The 22,239-nt window shown below is 33.4% G+C and overlaps 1 protein-coding gene and 3 non-coding genes across 6 annotated transcripts in view; 1 reads left to right on the forward strand and 3 right to left on the reverse strand.

The window, feature by feature from the left end:
• The window catches only part of Dgk (diacyl glycerol kinase 1), a 587,713-nt gene that overhangs the window by 298,217 nt on the left and 267,257 nt on the right, over nucleotides 1-22,239 (reverse strand). For all 3 annotated transcript variants that reach the window (XM_069834555.1, XM_069834565.1, XM_069834547.1), the window contains exon 3: nucleotides 18,036-18,112. In XM_069834555.1, the coding sequence (XP_069690656.1) occupies nucleotides 18,036-18,112 (77 nt within the window). The remainder of the gene's footprint in view (nucleotides 1-18,035; nucleotides 18,113-22,239) is intronic.
• Nucleotides 21,041-21,112, reverse strand: TRNAS-GGA (transfer RNA serine (anticodon GGA)). Its single transcript has one exon. It is a non-coding gene; the product is annotated as a tRNA-Ser (tRNA).
• Nucleotides 21,423-21,494, reverse strand: TRNAS-GGA (transfer RNA serine (anticodon GGA)). The gene has a single exon. It is a non-coding gene; the product is annotated as a tRNA-Ser (tRNA).
• TRNAS-GGA (transfer RNA serine (anticodon GGA)) lies at nucleotides 21,630-21,701 on the forward strand. Its single transcript has one exon. It is a non-coding gene; the product is annotated as a tRNA-Ser (tRNA).

Genomic DNA, 22,239 nt, shown 5'->3' on the forward strand with positions numbered 1-22,239 from the left:
AAGATTATTATTATTATTATTATTATTATTATTATTATTATTACTGATATCATTATCATCATCTTGCACTGTTACTGTTCATGCGCACTTTTAACACGAGGCCAGGGTGCGAATTAACGGGTGGTATAGAGGGGATTTTCCCCCTATGGGAAAGTTTCCCCCCCACATAAATTCATATTAACGTCCCTGCCAGGGATAACGTCTATTTCCCCTCACAAAATATAATTGTTTTAATACGAATATACTTTATAAAATACAATATAAAGTAAGAAAAGAATATAATATTGATGTATTATCATGACCGGCAAGCTGACAACAATCAATAACTTAGGAATCACACATGGATATAATTATTATTATGATCAAGATGCAAGACAAGCAACTCAGTGCGACCAAGCGTTGAGCTGTATTGAATGAGGATAGTAACAATTTTATGTCTCTGTCTAAGATTCTATACCCCCTCCCATCAAAAATCTTAATTCGCAACCTGCACGAGGCCATAGAATAGATGATGAGCAGTTCTCATTGTGCTGTCCTATATTATCTTAGAGAAAAGCGCAGAATCATACTTATTTTCATCCTACGAAATTTCACCGTGTCGTGCCAGGTCGAAGAATCGCATACAGAGTTAGGGTTTGCCTCTTATCAAATATGAGCACTGTAGAAAAATATAATTATATTTTTATTTTTAGATTTTATTCCACTGAGGCTTATTTTTAGCTTGCTAATGGTAATCTGAAATCAAAAGCATTCTACACTCCAGTTGGAGTAAGACAAGGATGTATACTGAGCCCACTGATGTTTATATTATTGATGGACGATATTATTAAAACATCCGGGAAAAGTACCAAAAAAATTCTCTATTGGTAACTGGCTTATGAAACCTGTTAAAATTTTGGAGTTAGCTTTTGCCGGTGATCTGGTATTACTGGCAAAAACTGAAAATGACCTGAAACATAATCTCAGTGTTTGGAATAGAGAATTAAAGAAAATGAACATGAAGATTAACGTAGAGAAAACCAAAACAATGATAATCAGCAGGGAAGAAAAATCACATACCATTAAATTAGGGAACCAACTACTGAAACAGGTTAAGGAATTCAAATATCTTGGTTCTGTTATCGACAGTGATGGTAGCATAGAAGGAGAAATCAATAAGTTCCCTGAGCCAAATAACGGCCATGTATACCTTTAACGCCACCCTATTAAAATTTGTTAACGACACAAGTTTTCGGTAGTGCACTACTGTAGCCTGCATTCGCTTGAAATCTAGTGATGAAATGAGTTACTAGCTGTCCGCTGACATTTACGAGTGACATTATATTCCATCATTTTCCTGTTGTGTGTTAATAGTGAATGGCTGTTCTTTTATCAAGGTAAGAGGCAATATTTTATTTTGTGTGTTGAGCAAATAATAACTATATTAAACTATATATTTTCGTGATCCTTAAACATTCTTCTATGTATAGAAAGTATTTGCTATCTATAAAATTTGAAAATGTTAGAGAAACAAGCATGTCATGTTATCAAGTACTCAGTAGCGCTTTAACGCCATGTGGCGTTAAAGGTCTACAGACAAAATTTTAGGTTATGTTAGTACTAAGACTGACAGTACAGCATCAGTGTGAAAACATCAGTAAAATCACTAAGCTTTCAACTTAGAAATGTTCAGAATGTGCAGTGATGATATTGGTCCGATTGCTTATCGAACTCTTAATTTCTTTATTTCACATAACTTAATTTTTTTGTTTTACCTATTGGAAAACATTCATATTAAACTAACTTTCTACTGTGCCACACTGTCTCTTTTTTTTAAGTAAGGAGTCACTGGAAAACATATTTTCCTAATCCATCTGGTGTTTCAGTTTCAGATCAAGAATCTTTCATTAGTATTGAGTGATTTTGTATCTTTTATTAACAGAAACTCAAATTAAGTCGCTTAGTTCAATTTGTGTTGCTTAGGGAAAAATAATTCATTAACAATTATGAGTGTATAGGTTACACTCATAATTGGACAACCTGTTCCTAATAACGCCAGTTTACAAAGTTTTCCTATTTGAGTTCTAATTCTTGTTCGGTATATAATATATCCATTTTCATTGCGCTATTTCGTAAAGATAACATTACAGTTTCTATTTCATAATTTTGGTGTTCGTACATAACTTATTTCCAGAGAAAAAGTGACTGAAGTGTTAAGGTGGCGTTATTTGGTGCGTGTACCTTAATAGAATTTCAGCAGCAGGAAGACTGTATTATATGTTAAACAAAAATTTTATTATTAAAAAAGAAGTCTCCAAGAAAACTAAATTAACAGTACCGGTATATAAAACCACGTACATCCCCACATTGATATATGAAGCTGAGACATGGTCTCTGACCTCCACACATAAGAGTCAACTACAAGCCATGGAAATGAGATATTTAAGAAGAATAGAAGGAAAAACTAGAAGAGATAGAATACGGAAATAAACAATAAGGCTAGGTCTGGGAATTGATCCTCTCGTAGAACAAATAAAATTATCACAATTAAGGTGGTTTGGATATCTGGCTAGAATGAACAATGCTTTAACTAAATTACACCAAGAACTTCTAACATGTAACCCACTAACATATAACAAGAAAATTAGAAACGTGTTAATATCTTCAATTTGATTAAATACATTTATAGCCTATGTGTATGAATTAATCAACCTATATTATATTTGTATTCTATAATTTTGAAATATATATATATATATATATATATATATATATATATATATATATATATATATATATTGTCCTACTTTTAACGTGCGATATTATTCTTCTCTAGTGTTAATATTATATTATATAATTCCATTGCCTCTGTAATTTAAATTTTAGTTCCTATTTTATTTTACTTAGGGCATGTAGCACGTATGGGCGAATCCAGAAATGCATATAGTGTGTTAGTTGGGAGACCGGAGGGAAAAAGACCTTTAGGGAGGCCGAGACGTAGATGGGAGGATAATATTAAAATGGATTTGAGGGAGGTGGGGTGTGATGATAGAGACTGAATTAATCTTGCACAGGATAGGGACCGATGGCGGGCTTATGTGAGGGCGGCAATGAACCTTCGGGTTCCTTAAAAGCCATTTGTAAGTAAGTATTTTATTTTACTTATTTATTTTTATTATTTTTTTTTATATTTCTCTTATATTAATATTGTATTATATAATTTCTGTAACTGTAATTTTAATTTTATTTCCTATTTTATTTTATTTTATATTCTCTTAAAGGCCTATTAATATTATATCTGAACTGCGACCGAACACGAGCGCTGCTCATTCGGTCTCAAATTTTGTTAATACTACTGTATCTCCTTTTTTTATCTTGTTTGTATTATTTTATTTCTATTTCCATTGTTTGTTCGTAATTATATTCTTTATTCTGTATATTTAAATTTAAATAAATTAATGAAATAAATACATACCCAAAAATAGCGTGGCGAGTTAGAATGAAGGGAAAAAGACCTCAAGGAAGACCGAGGCAGAACTGGGAACAAGGAATCCAAGATACCATGCGGGAGAGAGGGATCGAATGGAAAGAGGCAAGGTCCATTGCTCAGGACCGTGAGAGATGGAAGGCTCTTTGTAAAACCTCTACATCAGGTGGTAGAAGAGGGTCGACTAAGTAAGTAATTAAGTAATATATATATATATATATATATATATATATATATATATATATATATATATATATATACACTATCTGAAAGTACCCGGCGTTGCCCGGGTTTTCCTTTCTGCTTCTATTTTTAATTAAACTGGTTATTAAATTTTCGGAAATCTCGGAAACCAAACTATAACTATACACAACCAAAACGAATTGTCTTTACTAAGCTTTCCTCGTCCATAAAGATGAATCTTTACTTAACGTCACTTATATGAATTAATGAACTCAGCCAAATGCCTGCCAGGGATAACTCAATTTAAAACAGTTGTAAATCAGCCACCGAAAAGAAAAGATTTCATCATGTGCCTGACGTTAAACTGTTGTTTTAAATTTATTTATTTATTTGTTTGTTTTTATTTATTTATTTATTTTATTTATTTATTCTGGTGAAGTTAAGGCCATTAGGTCTTCTCTTCCACACCGCCAGAAATACAAATAAAGTAATAGAAAAATCAAACTATAAACAAAGTAAAACCCAACGAAAATATAATTCCTTCTCCTCTTTCTGATCAGTTTCGTCATCGAATCAATATATACATATATAGTTTAATTTATATTGGAAGATTTTTTTACCTCTTGACCGCTGTACACCCACTTATATCATATCCAGTTTTTTTTTTAATATAACTTGAAACTATATCTCATAAATTCAGAACATATTATATTAATTCTAATTTTACACACAGAATACAGATACAATATTAACTCGCAATAAGTCATTCTTTAACATAAAGACTAATATTCTGAGAAACGTATAGGCCTACCGGTATTTTATAAATTAATAGATTTTTATTTCCACAACGCTTAACATACTAAATTTGCAACGTGAACAACAATATTTTGAGAATAATACAATATTATTTTCAGTGGGCTTATGTACATTCACATACTACATTAGAAACATGACAAAAGTATCATTGAATTGATTATTGATATGTGTAAAATCTTTTTTTTTTTCTTCACTTCTTTGTATAAAATATAGTTGAGGATGTGCAAAACACGCAGTTTTTTAGTTAATGTCTGCAACTTTGAGCGACTGTCCTTGAGCTTCATTTTAATATGGCCATTACAAATGCTAGTAGCATTGAAATTGCAGTTGCTTAAGATTGAATGAGTATCCTAGAAATACGTAGAATAAAAACATCTCCTTTTATTTTTGCAGTTAATATTATTAATTCTATTACGTTTCGTATGAGTTTTTCACACCAATTCTTATTCGTGCATAATTTTGGTGGGTCAATATTTCGCAATAATACTATTGGTTATTCAATATTAAGTAAATTATGTGGTAGCAATCCTTGTAGTTTTAAAGAATTCTAGAATTCAGTTGTGTAAAACAGTTTGCTCACTATCTACAAAACTGCATCGAGGAATTCATAATACGGTCCTGGAATGCGTAAAGATACTTATTGCATGAATTATCTAGTTTTAGCCTTCATGATCTGTAACAACAATGTAATTTAATTTCGTGTTAAAATTTCCAAGGCCTCGTGAAAGTCGATGTTGAATACAACAGACAATAATAAAAAAATAATTGACTGTAGAAGATTTTGTATTTTAATATTATGCATGAAGATTTGATCTATTTATTTTTATTTTTTATAATTTTAATTAATTTAACTTCCATTTGCACAATTTTAATGTAGCCTATGTTCTTCTCTTGGTTATGAAGGTTAAATGTGCAAACTTTGGCACATATCGGTCAAAGCGTGTAGATTTGTATAGGGAACATACACACCCACATACATACATACATACATACATACATACATACATACATACATACATACATACCCACATTCAATTATATATATATATAATTAACCAAAACAACAAGAGAAATAAGAGCAGAACATTCAGATTTCTCATTGCAATGTGAACCGCAAATTTCTAATGTTCTCAAGGTTTTTAAAGGTGAACTTGCCATATTCGTGTTTTATAAAGTTGGAGAAAGATTGAGAAATGGGCAAAAGGAGAAATAAAAAGGAGTAATAAATGTGTGTTGACATGACGACCGATATCAGGAGAAAGACAAATACAGTACAAAGGTATTGTGGCTAATGTCTCCCATCTGACGACAAGGAAAGGAACTTCGACAATAAATCTCAATTGTTCCTTTATTCGTCTAAAAACAACAAAGCAGAGAACATCGACAACGTTACGAAATGTCCGTCTTGCTTGTTCTTTTAACGACATCCTTCTCGTATGAGATAATAGTGTCTTGTGGTTCTCTCCATTTGTATTAGACTTCTGAGAAGCGACAGCTCTTTTCCGCACACATCGCTAAACTTCTTTTATTGTCTGAAACACTTTTACTCTGATTTCAGTTACTTAGAGGTGCTGTTGACAATAAAATATCATAGATTTCTATTATCACTTTCTGCAATAAAAGTGGTTCATTTGTGAGAAGATGGACTAGTCCTAAGTTTAACTGTAGTTTTCTTCACAATTCAGAAGCCCTCGGGAAGTATAATAATAATAATAATAATAATAATAATAATAATAATAATAATAATAATGATACTTCCTTACTGGCTTTTAAAGAACCCGGAGTTTCATAGGCGCCCTCATATAAGCCCCCCATTGGTCCCTATCCTGAGCAAGATTAATTTAGTCTCTATCATCATATCCCACCTCCCTCAAATCCATTTTAATATTATCTTCCCATCTACGTCTCGGCCTCCCCAAAGGTCTTTTTCTCTCCGGCCTCCCAACTAACACTCTGTATACATTTCTGAGTTCGCCCATACGTGCTACATGCCCTGCCCATCTCAAACGTCTGGACTTAATGTTCCTAATTATGTCAGGTGAAGAATACAATGCGTGCAGTTCTATGTTGTGTAACTTTCTCCATTCTCCTGTAACTTCATCCCTCTCAGCCCCAAATATTTTTCTAAGCACCTTATTCTCAAACACCCTTAACCTATGTTCCTCTCTCAAAGTGAGAGTCCAAGTTTCACAACCACAAAGAACAACCTGTATTTTAACTGTTTTATAAATTCTAACTTTCAGATTTTTTGACAGCAGACTGGATGATAAAAGCTTCTCAACCGAATAACAGGCATTTCCCATATTTATTCTGTGTTTAATTTCCTCCCGAGTATCATTTATATTTGTTACTGTTGCACCCAGGTATTTGAATTTTTCCACATCTTCAAAGGATAAATTTCCTATTTTTATATTTTCATTTCGTACAATATTCTGGTCACGAGACATAGTCATATACTTCGTCTTTTCGGAATTTACTTCCAAACCTATCTCTTTACTTGCTTGAAGTAAAATCCCTTATTTTCCCTAATCGTTTGTGGATTTTCTCCTAACATCCGCATAGACAAGCAGCTGATGTAACCCGTTCAATTCCAAACCCTCTCTGTTATCCTGAACTTTCCTAATGACATATTCTAGAGCAAAGTTAAAAATAAAGGTGATAGTGCATCTCCTTGCTTTAGCCCACAGTGAATTGGAAACGCATCTGACAGAAACTGACCTTTACGGACTCTGCTGTACGTCTCACTGAGACACATTTTAATTAATCGAACTAGTTTCTTGGGAATACCAAATTCCATAAGGATATTATAAAACTTCTCTCTTAGCGTCAAGTACCTACCGGAAAAGGATTATTCTAATAACAAACACAAACTATGCTCAATAAAAATTATTATTATTATTATTATTATTATTATTATTATTATTATTATTATTATTATTATTATTATTATTATTATTATGGATTTTCTCCTAAAATATTCACGTCATCCGCATAGTCAAGCAGCTGATGTAACCCGTTCAATTCCAAACCCTCTCTGCTATCCTGAACTTTCCTAATGACATATTCTAGAGCAAAGTTGAAAAGTAAAGGTGATAGTGCATCTCCTTGCTTTAGCCCACAGTGAATTGGAAACGCATCTGACAGAAGATGACCTATACGGACTCTGCTGTACGTCTCACTGAGACACATTTTAATTAATCGAACTAGTTTTTTGGGAATACCAAATTCAATAAGAATATTATAAAACTTCTCTCTTAACGTCAAGTACCTACCGGAAAAGTATTATTCTAATAACAACACAAACTGTGCTCAATAAAAATTATTAATATTATTATTATTATTATTATTATTATTATTATTATTATTATTATTATTATTATTATTATTATTATTAGTCTTTCTTCCTATAAAAGTATGAAATACACCTTTCATACATGATCATAGTGTAAATAGGTTGCCTCACAGAATTTTAATAGAAAGAGCCTTAACCAGATATCACAATACTTGAAAGTATAATATAAAATTCTAAGTCTAAAGTTTTCCATTATATATTTCCTCAATCTTTTGGAAACGTCGATAAATACCTCTCTGTATACGGAGTGAACTGTAAGTAATGTCATTAATTTCAGGGGATTATTCCTTGAGATATTTCAGACAGAAATGTTTAATACCATTTTTCAGGTCTTTGCTTCCTTTTCGACATAAAAATTGATTTATACGAAACATTTCATTGCGTGGTTTGGGAAAGACATTGATTTAATTCCAAATATAATCAGTCAATTTAAGAGAGCAGTGTATTGTTATATTAAATGATTAAAATAATTTTAGTTTTGTCCTTTAAATAAGCAGAAATTTTATCCAAACAAGTGTAACTTTTCGTTCCGCAAAGAAATTTTTAAATGTTACATTTGTTCGGATCAAATTTCTGCTTTATTTAAGGAACAAAACTAAAATTCTTTCAATCATTCATTATCATAATATACTGTTTTCTTAATTTGACTGAGCATATGTTGAAATAGTCTAAATGAATGACTTTCGCAAGACATGGTATGAAATCTTTCACATAAAACAATATTTTTCTCGAAAAGGAAGCAAAACAAGAAAAATTGTGTTAAACTTTTTTGTTTGAAATATCTCAAAGAATAACTCTTTGAATTTAATGACATTACTTACGGTTCATCCTATATAGGGTGAAACGAATTTTTATGCAAGACCACATAACAATGCAATACGACATTGTTATCGCAATAGTGCTTAAATGTTATTAGTATTTCATGTAAACGGTTCTATACTAGAATATGTTCGTATGTGTACAATAATAGGTTCTTATACAGAAGTACCTTTTTTTAATTTATTGAGTATGCCTCAACGAGTATAACTCATATGTAGGGGTTATACAAGAACACATAAATATGTTGCACAATGTAATTGAAAACGTCATGAAACTACAGTCTGTGAAAAACAAACAATAACACAAGAATTTATTAAAGAAAGAAAGCAAAATAAGAACAAATAGTAAGATAACATAAAGTTTTGGGCAGAAAGAAGAAAAGTTTGAAACCACGAAATAAATAAATCAACTGAGAATTAAAACAAATAATAATCCCAAAAACGTATTTTTAAACAATTCTTAAAACACCGGCAATTTGGTAAAATTCTATATTCTAAAGGAACACTTCTGTCCATTTAAAAAGCATTCTAGAGGCTTAATTTCACGTAGAAAATTTGTTTCAAGAAAACACGTACATAGCAACTGATTTTTGAGGGAAAATGTTGGCAACATTGTAATAAAACTGAAGTACAATGGAGTAATAATAAAAATAATACTAATTTTCAGTTTTGTTTGTAAAGGCGTGGATTTAGGAACATAACTGCAATAATTCCTGACTTCTTTTATGTGAATTCCTCTTCCGGCAGTAAAACTGATATTAAAGCTAGGCCATAAAGCCTTATATGTCGCTGTTTTTATAACTATAATGACTTTCAAAGTCTGTAAAAACAAATAATATTTAAGAAACGATGTGAGGAAACATTAATAAGCAATTACTAGTTGACCATGATTGATTGATCTCCATCATATGACGTTTGTTAACATCAATATCACAAAAATGAAAACGGAAAAAAGTAACTTTATGGTACGAAATACATAAACAAACAATAGAGGCTGAGGGAATAAAAAATTACTCTTTTATTGCAATAGTTATGAGCGTTGTGTTGCTCGGAGGTTTTTATTGATGGAACCCGCTTTCTTCTAAAATCCGAGTCAAAAATAACTCTCAGTTTTTTTTTTTTTTTTTTTATTAGCATTGCCCGACTACAACAAAAATAACCATGACAGCTTCTTGAAAGCGTTACACAGACATGATCTATTGCTTGTCACTTTTTTCCCCAAAACATGTATTGGTTACGTGCAGGCTTTGTTTTCCTGTTAAGTATGCACAAAGTCAGAAATGATATCGGCTGCTATAAACATGTAGTTGAATTACGTTAGAAGTCTATTAAAATTTAAAACTGAAGGAGGATTTGATTACTTTCGACTGTTTATTTTAGTAAATTAATTTGCCAGTGATTACAATGGTGTTATATCTTTTGCGTTAAACTAAACAGTCTAATGTCAGCGTGTATCAGTAAACAGTGTAGAATTCTAAGCGTTTGCCCTTCATAGGGACACTTGGGCTCATTATTATTATTATTATTATTATTATTATTATTATTATTATTATTATTATTATTATTCCATTCATCGTCTTTATTGAATTAATTGTAATTGTATTTATGTGTAATAATTATTTTTGAATTATGTTTTTGTTATATTCTTTGTGCTGAACTGTAATTGGCCACTGGCTGTTGTACAGCACATTAAAAATAAATAAAAATAAAAAATAAAATTATTATTGCTATTATTAGAACTATGATCAGATTTTTTGTATTCGACAGATATTGCAGAAAAAATGGGAGTATAAGAGTACAGTACATCAGTTATTCATAGGTTTCAAAAAAACATATGACTCCGTTAAGAGAGAAGATTTATATAATATTCTTATTGAATTTGGTATTCCCAAGAAACTAGTTCGATTAATTAAAATGTGTCTCAATGAAACGTACAGCAGAGTCCGTATAGGCCAGCTTCTGTCTGATGCTTTTCCAATTCACTGCAAGCTAAAGCAAGGAGATGCACTATCACCTTTACTTTTTAACTTCGCTCTAGAATATGCCATTAGGAAAGTTCAGGATAACAGACAGGGTTTGGAATTGAACGGGTTACATCAGCTTTTGTCTATGCGGATGACGTGAATATGTTAGGAGAAAATCCACAAAAGATTAGGGAAAACACGGAAATTTTACTTGAAGCAAGTAAAGAGATAGGTTTGGAAGTAAATCCCGAAAACACAAAGTATATGATTATGTCTCGTGACGAGAATATTGTACGAAATGGGAATATAAAAATTGGAGATTTATCTTTCGAAGAGGTGAAAAAATTCAAATATCTTGGAGGAACAGTAACAAATATAAATGACACTTGGAAGGAAATTAAACGCAGAATAAATATGGGAAATGCCTGTTATTATTGGGATGAGAAGCTTTTGTTATCTAGTCTGCTGTCAAAAATGTGAAAGAATGTATGTATTGTGAAAGAATTTATTTATTATATATTTTATATATTTATTTACATTTTGTTGCCTCATGCCATTCAATACCTGTTGATACAAGTAAATATGAGTCTGAATTATTTAACATGGGTTTCGTAATTGTAATCTTTTTATTGTGTTACTACAAAATTTGATAAAAAAAATATAAAATGATCACATTGGCGTCAGATATGTGAAACGTACGAAAAATATGTCCATACATATGAGAGGGAAAGATTAGAATAAAAATTGCATAAATTGGTCCCAAAATTAACATATCATTACTAAACGACCCTATATATAATTTATAAATATATAAAAGCTTTCCTAACACAGAATTGCCATAGTTTAAAATCCCAATTTACATTATAATTGCCAATTTCTTTACTTTTCTTATTTTTCACTTTTGTTAATACTTCTACTTTATCCATTACTGTGTTATCAACTGGCCACTTTTTTAAACAGAAAAAGCAGCATCAAAAGAAGCATCTTCTGCAGACGTCTGGAGAAAACTAAGGAAGATAATAGTGAAGTGCTTTGTGTGGAGTGTAGCATTGTATGGTGCAGAAACATGGACATTACGACGAAGTGATGAGAAGCGAATAGGAACATTTGAAATGTGGATATGGAGAAGGATGGAGCGTGTGAAATGGACAGACAGTAAGAAACGAAGATGTGTTGAAAAGAGTGCATGAAGAAAGAATGAAGCTGAAACTGATCAGAAAGAGGAAAAGGAATTGGATAGATCACTGGTCGAAAATAAAGTGTCTACTGAAGGAATGGTGAAGGGGAGAAGAGTTCGGGGCAGAAGAAGATATCAGGTGATAGACGACATTAATATTATAGATTTTTTTTATTAATTTGTCCTAGAGAATAATATCTGTAATATTGACAATTAATATTTAAGGACAAAAATTCGCTCCGGCGCCGGGGATCGAACCCGGGTCCTTGGTTCTACGTACCAAGCGCTCTGATCACTGAGCCACGCCGAATTCAACCCACAATATTACAGATATTATTCTGTAGGACAAATTAATAAAGAAAATCTATAATATTCTCATAGCTGCAGTGCATATGTTTGTACAGCTTACTGTGCACGTAACTGCGGAATCCCGGCCAAACAAGTCACTCAGGTGAGTGTGCTCCTAATATAATGGCAGTTGACATTGGACATATACGTCAACATATATGCCTAACTTGGAGTCAGGCCACAAAAGGAAACATTGAAGGAGGAGGATTCGTTCCGGTGCTGTGGATTGAATTCGGCGTAGCTCTGTGGTCAGAGCGCTTGGTACGTAAAACCAAAGACCCGGGTGCGATCCCCGGCGCCGGAGCGAATTTTTCCCCTTAAATATTAATTAGACGACATTAAGATATATGGATCATATGAGGAGACAAAGAGAAAGACAGAAAATAGGAAAGATTGGAGAATGCTACCCTTGGGCAGAACATTATGAATGAATGAATGAATGAATGAATGAATGAATGTAAAGGCTTTAAGGCTAGATTAAATTCTTAACAAACCTAAAGGGATTCTAGTTGTTTGGATACAAGAATGGTGAAGATCTACTATTATTCTAACGCTGTGGAGATGACAGCAATTAGTAAGAAATAAGTTTTAGTATAGATTTTCACAATTAGATTAATATTCTACAGATTATTTTCCTATTCACATTATGTCAATTTTCATTCTGCTGTTATCACATGATTGTGAATTTTGTACTCCATTCAATTTTCTGACTGCAATTCAATTTAACATAGTACTACTTCTTTTATGTTTAACTCTGATGTCATTAGCTCCATTGTTCATCAAACGCGACTCTTCCTTGCTTGTTTTATAATTAAATTTCTCGTCTTAAAGCGAGCATGCGCATCAAGTCGTCACAATGGCAGCATAATACGAGAGACGAGATGCTTTTTTCCCCCCTTTTTTAACGAATCGAAATATCGGTTGTCATATTCTCAGCTGAAGAACTCAGTGAGCAAGATTGAGTTTAAGTAAAACACGAAAAATATTTATAAAATTAATGTCATAACACGTTTCTGTAATCACAATCCTTTTCTTACTGGAAAGATGGTCACATTGTCCCATGCGGCACTCGGCCGAGAGAGAAACAAAATATATTCATGATTATGAAAAGGAGATTCAAAGCTTTTGCATGGAGGCATTAATATACCAATATAATTCTCAATATATATGTAAAATCAGAAAAAATAGTACATTATGTAACGAGCCTATAATGGTAGTAATTAAGACGCGAGTATGTTTATGAAACGAGCGCAAGCGAGTTTCATAATTTTCATACGAGCGTCTTAATTACCATTATAGGCAAGTTTCATACGACTTTTTATGCTCGACCATATTTCTAACTTGAAATTATTCATAAGTATTCATGTTATTCTTATCTGACTGGGGAGCGGAACTTACCTTGTGCAATATCTCGTAAATTGTGAGATTTGCGCAGACGCGAAAGTATTAATTTTTTCCGAGAAACAAATGTCATTGACCTTGATATAATTTGGAGAGTAAAATGAACATTAATCTTGATATAACCTTGAAATTGATTTAGACATTGAAAAACGAGATGACAAATTGAATTTACTTGAATATTATTTACAATTAATGCTAATTATTATAGTAACAGAACATAACCCTCTGCGACAGTATTGGATTTCCAGCCTCCGTGACGTTTCGCTAGTTGTCTTTCGATTGCATATCCGAGAATAATCGATACTTGCACTTTCATATTGCTACAATGGTGTTTTCTGATTGGTGGAACACCTGAACTTTAATGAATAGATGTACTTTAATGAGGTCCATTAAAGGGCTGCTTCCAGGTGTATAATTACTACATTTCGGCATGGTCGAGCATAAATATATTTTTGGTACTCAGTTCGTAAAGTGTTTGCTTCAGAGACAGATGACAATCCGTAAAATTAACTGTTATAGGAATCAATCCAATAACGTCCTCATGATAACTCTTTATGGATTGAATTTGTCGTAACCAAGTCAACACATTATTCAAGTGGCCGCCTTTGTAAAATTGATATAGGAAGTATGAATATGAAATATGAAAAGCATGAAATCCCATAAGGGCAACGGTCTGCTACAAGAGTTTAGGATGAGCTGAAAGTCTACTACACTTGGGCAGCCAGGATCTTATGTACATGAGTTTGTATAATTGTGTATTAATAAATGCACTTCATTCATTCATTCAAATTATACAGTGCGATCGAAAAGTCTCTCCGCAGTGCTTGTATAGCCACGGTGTAGCCGAGAATCCACTAGGCCAGTGATGGCAACGAAAGCGCAGGCGTGCCTCATCGCCCGTATGCGCTGTCAAGAGCACGTAGGGCACGCAGGTACAAGTCACTGGTGAACAAAAGGGTTGTACATTACACATTGACGATGGAGCGGAAGAAGTCGTACAGTAAAGTTTCAGGCTGACTGGACTCTTGAAATATCAAGATTTTCTCAGATTTTACAAAGCTTTAAATCCCGAACTATATCCAGGGGTACGAAAACTTGCAGTGCAAATGATTTCTATATTTCCAGTACGTATGTACGTGAGCAATTTTTCTCTCTTATGAACATCACAAAACCAAGATTGAGATCAGGATTATCAGGTGATAATATACGGACAATGCTAAGTATTGCTGCAGGAAACAACATTTCGCTGGACATACTAAGAAGATTGGTGTTGGCTAAAAGCAGGAAGAACGATTCTGAATTAGACGAGAAGTCAGGAATCTATATTATTTCTATAAGTGTTATGTAGGCCTACATATAATAAGTAAATGATTATATAACAATTACAGAACAATTAATGAGATGGACTTTATTATTTAAAACTCGTAAGTTAAACAGAATATATTATGTTTATTTATTTTAGGCCTATTAAATAATTTTTAGAAGTAGTCTATAGAATGTCTTACGATTTCTTTTACATTTGTCTAAGTTTAAAACAGAGAAGCAGGCTTATGTACTAATAATTACATTATTAGATAATTACTTACAAACTTACTTACAAATGGCTTTTAAGGAACCCGAAGGTTCATTGCCGCCCTAACATAAGCCCGCCATTATTATTATCTCAAATTATATATCCTGTGCAAGATTAATCCAGTCTCTATCATCATACCCCACATCCCTCAAATCCATTTTAATATTATCCTCCCATCTACGTCTCGGCCTCCCTAAAGGTCATTTTCCCTCCGGTCTCCCAACTAACACTCTATATGCATTTCTGGATTCGCCCATACGTGCTACATGCCCTGCCCATCTCAAACGTCTGGATTTAATGTTCCTAATTATGTCAGATGAAGAATACAATGCGTGCAGTTCTGTGTTGTGTAACTTTCTCCATTCTTCTGTAACTTCATCCCGCTTAGCCCCAAATATTTTCCTTAGCACCTTATTCTCAAACACCCTGAACCTATGTTCCTCTCTCAGAGTGAGAGTCCAAGTTTCACAACCATACAGAAGAACCGGTAATATAACTGTTTTATAAATTCTAACTTTCAGATTTTTGGACAGCAGACTGGATGATAAGAGCTTCTCAACCGAATAATAACACGCATTTCCCATATTTATTCTGCGTTTAATTTCCTCCCGAGTGTCATTTATATTTGTTACTGTTGCTCCAAGATATTTGAATTTTTCCACCTCTTCGAAGGATAAATCTCCAATTTTTATATTTCCATTTCGTACAATATTCTGGTCACGAGACATAATCATATACTTTGTCTTTTCGGGATTTAGTTCCAAACCGATCGCTCTACTTGCTTCAAGTAAAATTTCCGTGTTTTCCCTAATCGTTTGTGTATTTTCTCCTAACATATTCACATCATCCGCATAGACAAGAAGCTGATGTAACCCTTTCAATTCCAAACCCTGCAAGTTATCCTGAACTTTCCTAATGGCATATTCTAGAGCAAAGTTAAAAAGTAAAGGTGATAGTGCATCTCCCTGCTTTAGCCCGCAGTGAATTGGAAAAGCATCAGATAGAAACTGACCTATACGAACTCTGCTGTATGTTTCACTGAGACACATTTTAATTAATCGAACTAGTTTCTTGGGAATACCAAATTCAATAAGAATATCATATAATACTTCCCTCTTAACCGAGTCATAAGCCTTTTTGAAATCTATGAATAACTGATGTACTGTACCCTTATACTCCCATTTTTTCTCCATTATTTGTCGAATACAAAAAATCTGATCAATAGTCGATCTATTACGCCGAAAACCGCATTAGATAATTATAATAATATATTATATAGGCCTAATAATTATTATCTCAAATTATATAAGTTAAGGAGAGTCTAGTTTTGTCGTGTATTGAAGTATTTTATAATTAATTTTATTTATTAGAGAGATACCTGCTGCAAAACATGCTTTGATTTTTTGTTGACTTTTTGTGTGAGTGTAACACGTTATCTAATAATAATAATAATAATAATAATAATAATAATAATAATAATAATAATAATAATAATAGAAGAAGAAGAAGAAGAAGAAGAAGGAGGAGGAGGAGAAGGAGAAGAATAAGTGCATGGTTATGTAACAATTATATAACAATTAATTAGATAGGCCTCATTATCTAAACTGCATAAGTTAAGATAATAATTTTTATTATTTGTTGTAGGCCTATTATTTAATTTTTACAGGTGCAGAATGTCATATGATTTAGTTTACTTTTATATTAATTTGAAACACAACAGCAATGTTTATGTACCAATAATTGCATAATTACATAGGCCTAAACATATAACAATTAATTAGATACTGATTATTATCTGCAACTGTGTAATTTAAGTCTAGTCTATGTTTAATATTTACTGTACCATTTTATAATTAATTGTATTTCTTACTGAGACACCTGCCTCAAAACATGCTTTGATTTCTTGTTGTCTTTTATGAGTATGACATGTTATCGACTGCTTCATAGAAGCAGTTTCATTCACCTGGCAGTGGAGGCCAACAGAGCTCATTTTGCGCACCCCTTCTTGTTCACCGCTGCTGCTTGCTGAATAGATTCATTGCAACGAGTCAGCGCTTGATCGCAGGCAGAGTCAAGTACGTGCTTTGACCTTGACATCGCTGCATTAGGCAGAAAACTCAAGTAACTGCACTGGCCGCTAAGCATATGATGGACTGGGGATGTGAGGTTGTCAAACCAGAATTAATGAGGAAGTTCCAAATTTCTATAGGATTACGTCCCAACTTTCTACAGCATTACTAAAACTAATGGAGCTGCGGAGGAACTTTTTGATCGCACTGTATTTGTGCCTAATACTCGCACTCTTGCACGTATATAGCACGCTGCACCGTGAACTTGACCTGAGGTAAAGTAATGATGACAATGACATATGTTGACTAAATGGGTCCTTTGCCCAACGCCGAAAGTCAGCCAAAAATTCCACTCAACTGATTGAAGGAAAACCTCGGAGAAAAACCCTAGCAGGTAACTCGCCCCTATCGGATTTGAACTGGTTTTACAGCCAGACATGCCAAACGTTACTCCACAGTGGTGGACCGTTTGAAAGATTACTTCTCTTTGAATATTTTTAGTAAAATTATAGTTGACTATAATATTAAAATTACAAGAAATTTTTTTTTTAATTGGGTTATTTTACGACGCTGTATCAACATCTAGGTTATTTAGCGTCTGAATGATATGAAGGTGATAAAGCCGGTGAAATGAGTCCGGGGTCCAGCACCGAAAGTTATCCAGCATTTGCTCGTATTGGATTGAGGAAAAACCCCGGAAAAAACCTCAACCAGGTAGCTTGCCCCGACCGGGATTCGAACCCGGGCCACCTGGTTTCGCAGCCAGACGCGCTGACCGTTACTCCACAGGTGTGGACTACAAGAAAAAAAGACACTTTTTATTATACCCTTACTTAAAATTATATTATTTGACATTGACTGTACTCACTCCATCAGGACTGTACTTAGACAGGGGTCCTGTCCCGCTGAATTCTTCAAGGACATCTTTCAGCTTCTTTGTTGAGTCTGGAAAAAGAAAACAATAAAGAAGTCAGTTCCATCATCCTTTAGTGTCCCTTCAGACGAGGCCACTTTTAGTAGCGCGTTAGTGGCGCTGCGAACGTGCGTTAGTAGCGTTTCGAACGCGCGTCAGTAGCGCTGCTAACGGACAGGCTGATGGGCCACCCTACACCGTCACGACAATGTACAGGCTTAATTAGAAAAATGTCACGATAGAATAATATAGAATGACGATAATAATAATAATAATAATAATAATAATAATAATAATAATAATAATAATAATAATAATATAACCATAGATTACTAAATTTCTGGACTAGTGCGAATTACAGATATATTTTTTTGTGTAGTAAAATCTTCTTTATTTCACGTTACAATAAAATAACGCATCTAAAATAATATCTGTATAATCACGTTGCAAATTTAGTATGTTATGCATTGTCGAAATAACAATCTCTAAGGGTGCTATGCGTAGACATTTCGCTAGCCCGCGCTACGAGCGTGCTAAACTAGCCCCGGCTATTGACTGATTATTTGTACAGGATTCATATCATATCATATCGCTAACACTGGTTTATGAATACGAAAAACATTAGTTTGCTGATCATCCACCGGTAGCCCGCGCTAAGAATGTCTATGAATATGGCCCTTAATATCTAAAATACCGTTAAGCCTATACGTCTCTCAGAATATTAGTCTTTATGTTAAAAAATAACTTATTGGAAGTTTATATTGTATCTGTATTCTGTGCATAAAATAAGAATGAATATATTATGTTCTGAATTTGTGAGAGATAGTTTTCCAAGTCATATTAAAAAAAACTGGGTGTGATATAAGTGGGCGTAGAGTGGTCAAAGAGTAAAAAAAAAAAAACTTCCAATATAAATTAAATTATATGTGTACATACTGATTCGATGCTGAAACTGATGCAAGAAAGTATTTTCCACTCTTCACTCATTAAAAGGATTGTACCACTATCCAGCTAAATTAAAGCAGACGCTTGTACAGACTCTTATTATGCCTCATTTCGATTATTGTGACGCTTTATTCAGTGATCTCAGGGTGGATTTATCCCAGAAACTGCAACGTGTTCATAATGCGTGTGTTCGTTTCATTTGTAATGTCCGTTATTACGATCACATTTCGCCTTCTTTCGATAAATTACTGTGGCTCAGGTTAAATGAGAGGAGAAAGTTACATTCCCTATCTCTCTTATACCGAATTTTGCACACCTCTACTCCCTCTTATTTATCTGTCCGATTCCACAGTCTTTCTCGGTATCATAACTTAAATACTCGGTCACAATATGACAACACGTTAGAAATACCACTGCACACATCATCTCTTTATTCTTCATCTTTCACTGTTGCTACTTCTCGTCACTGGAATTCTCTGCCGCCTGAAGTCAAGGACTGCCGAACTTTAATTTCCTTTAAATGTAAATTAGAAAAGTATCTTATGATGAGTTGTCAGACCTACGTGTTGCAAATGTGTTCCACTGTATTTATTTTAGTTTATTTTTGTTTCTTATTTTATTATCTAAATCGTGTTTATTTATCACCTAATGCCAGTATGTATTCCACTGTGTTGTTTTTTTATTATTAATCTATTTTTTGTGTACATTTTATTCAATTGTTGGTTTCTGGTTTAATTATGTAAATCCTATTTAATTGTAATCTAATACTAATATGTATACTAATGTGTTTATTTTTATTTCTACTGTGTACTTCTTTTTTTTATTGAATTATTTATCGGCTTCTGTTTTTATGTGATTCGTATTTGATTCCAAAAAATTAATATGTATTTCAATATGTTTATTTTTTTATGAGGTAAATTTTATGTAATTACCTCTTTTGATCTCATTATGTATCAGTATGTAATTACTTAATTCTGATCTAGTTTTATGTTCAACTGTGTAAGCAAGTTTTAATCCTGGTTGAGTGTAAGAGAAGGTCTTACGGCCTTAACTCTGCCAGGTTAAATAAAGCCATTATTATTATTATTATTATTATTATTATTATTATTATTATTATTATTATTATAAAGAGAAAAGAGAATCATATTTCTGTTGGGTTTTACTTTGTCCATAGTTTGATTTTTCTACTATCTTATTTGTATTTCTGGCGGTGTGGAAGAGAAAGCCTAATGGCCTTAACTACACCGGAATGAATGAATGAATGAATAGATAAAAAAATAAAAAAATTAATTACTTAATTAAAAAACCGTTGAACGCCAGGCACATGAGACATGTTTCCTTTTCGGTGCCTTATTTACAACTGTTATAAATTGAGTTGGCAGGCATTTCGCTAAGGAGTTCATCAATTCATGTAAGTGACGTTAAGTAAAGATTCTTCTCAGCTTAGTAAAGACGATTCGTTTTGGTTGTCTATAGTTAGGTTTCCGAGATTTCCGAAAATGTAATAATCAGTTTAATTAAAAATAGAAGCAGAAAGAAAAACCCGTGCAACGCCGGGTGCTTTCAGCTAGTACTGAATAAAATATTAACAAAGAGATGAAAAATTAGCTGATCTCAGGTTCGAACCTGGGTTCTATTACACCACGCCCTTTGACTTTGCCATTACCCTACAGACACCTATTTCTAGTATATTGGTTGAATTACTCGTACCTGCTATGATTTGTTTCATGTTTGGTACCTATTATATTTAATTTTGAATTCTTAAAAAGCAAACAAAAATATGTTGTATGCCATATCGTTCCTCATTTGCATAATTTTAAATTAATGTTTTTATTGTCCTGATGTAAATCATCAAACAAGGTATGGAATAGTCCTCGATTCTGTCTTTCCAAAACTAATGGGTGGACTCAAACTCATCTTCTATTTTTATATTGAAAGTTTATTGTTTCAGTCATTGACTTTACTGTTGTGTATGTTTTAGGTGATGAGAGAGAGATGGAACGGAGAAAAATTCTCTCCGGCGCCGGGATTTGAACCCGGGTTTTCAGCTCTCCGTGCTGATGCTTTAACCACTAAGCCACGCCGGATACAATCCCGACACCGTTGAGAATCGTCTCAGATTAAGCTCCATCTCTTGGGTTCCCTCTAGTGGCCGCCCTCTGCACTACGTCATAGATGTCTATGCACGCAGGACCGAAGTCCATACATGTGTAGAGGTGCACTCAGATGAGTGACTGGTTGGCCGGGGTCCGACGGTATGGGCGCCGTCTTTAAATCACAAAGTGATTTATTACGCATATCATATTTATTTTGATGTACCGAAGTACATATGATATTTCCATGCAGATATTCTGCTTTCTCAGATGATGAGAGAGAGATGGAACGGAGAAAAATTCTCTCCGGCGCCGGGATTTGAACCCGGGTTTTCAGCTCTCCGTGCTGATGCTTTAACCACTAAGCCACGCCGGATACAATCCCGACACCGTTGAGAATCGTCTCAGATTAAGCTCCATCTCTTGGGTTCCCTCTAGTGGCCGCCCTCTGCACTACGTCATAGATGTCTATGCACGCAGGACCGAAGTCCATACATGTGTCGGGATTGTATCCGGCGTGGCTTAGTGGTTAAAGCATCAGCACGGAGAGCTGAAAACCCGGGTTCAAATCCCGGCGCCGGAGAGAATTTTTCTCCGTTCCATCTCTCTCTCATCATCTGAGAAAGCAGAATATCTGCATGGAAATATCATATGTACTTCGGTACATCAAAATAAATATGTTTTAGGTGTTAACCTTTACATTATAAGTTACAAGACGTATAAACGTTTTCGTTGAACAGTGTCAACATCTTCCGATACGAACAATCAATTTTGCAATATCATTACTCTCTACATTCTCTACACATACAATACATGTTTAATGGCATGCAGAGATAAAATCTGTTAAAATAATATAATTATAAACACATTAATATTCTAATATTCAAATATGGGTGCCCCTAATGTCAACATTTAAAAGTGTACATATAATGTACAATAGAAATACGTTTGCAAGTCTTCACATGTGGACTGCATTATTAATGAGATAATATTGTGAGGCTAGAAATAAGGTTAAATATAAAATTGAGCTGACTATATATCGTGTTGTATTATACATGTGAAGATTTGCAATTAAAATGTTGTATTACATATTTTTATTCATCTTTCCATATTTTAGTGAT

Source organism: Periplaneta americana, chromosome 1, assembly GCF_040183065.1.
Source record: "Periplaneta americana isolate PAMFEO1 chromosome 1, P.americana_PAMFEO1_priV1, whole genome shotgun sequence".
Lineage (NCBI taxonomy): Eukaryota > Metazoa > Arthropoda > Insecta > Blattodea > Blattidae > Periplaneta > Periplaneta americana.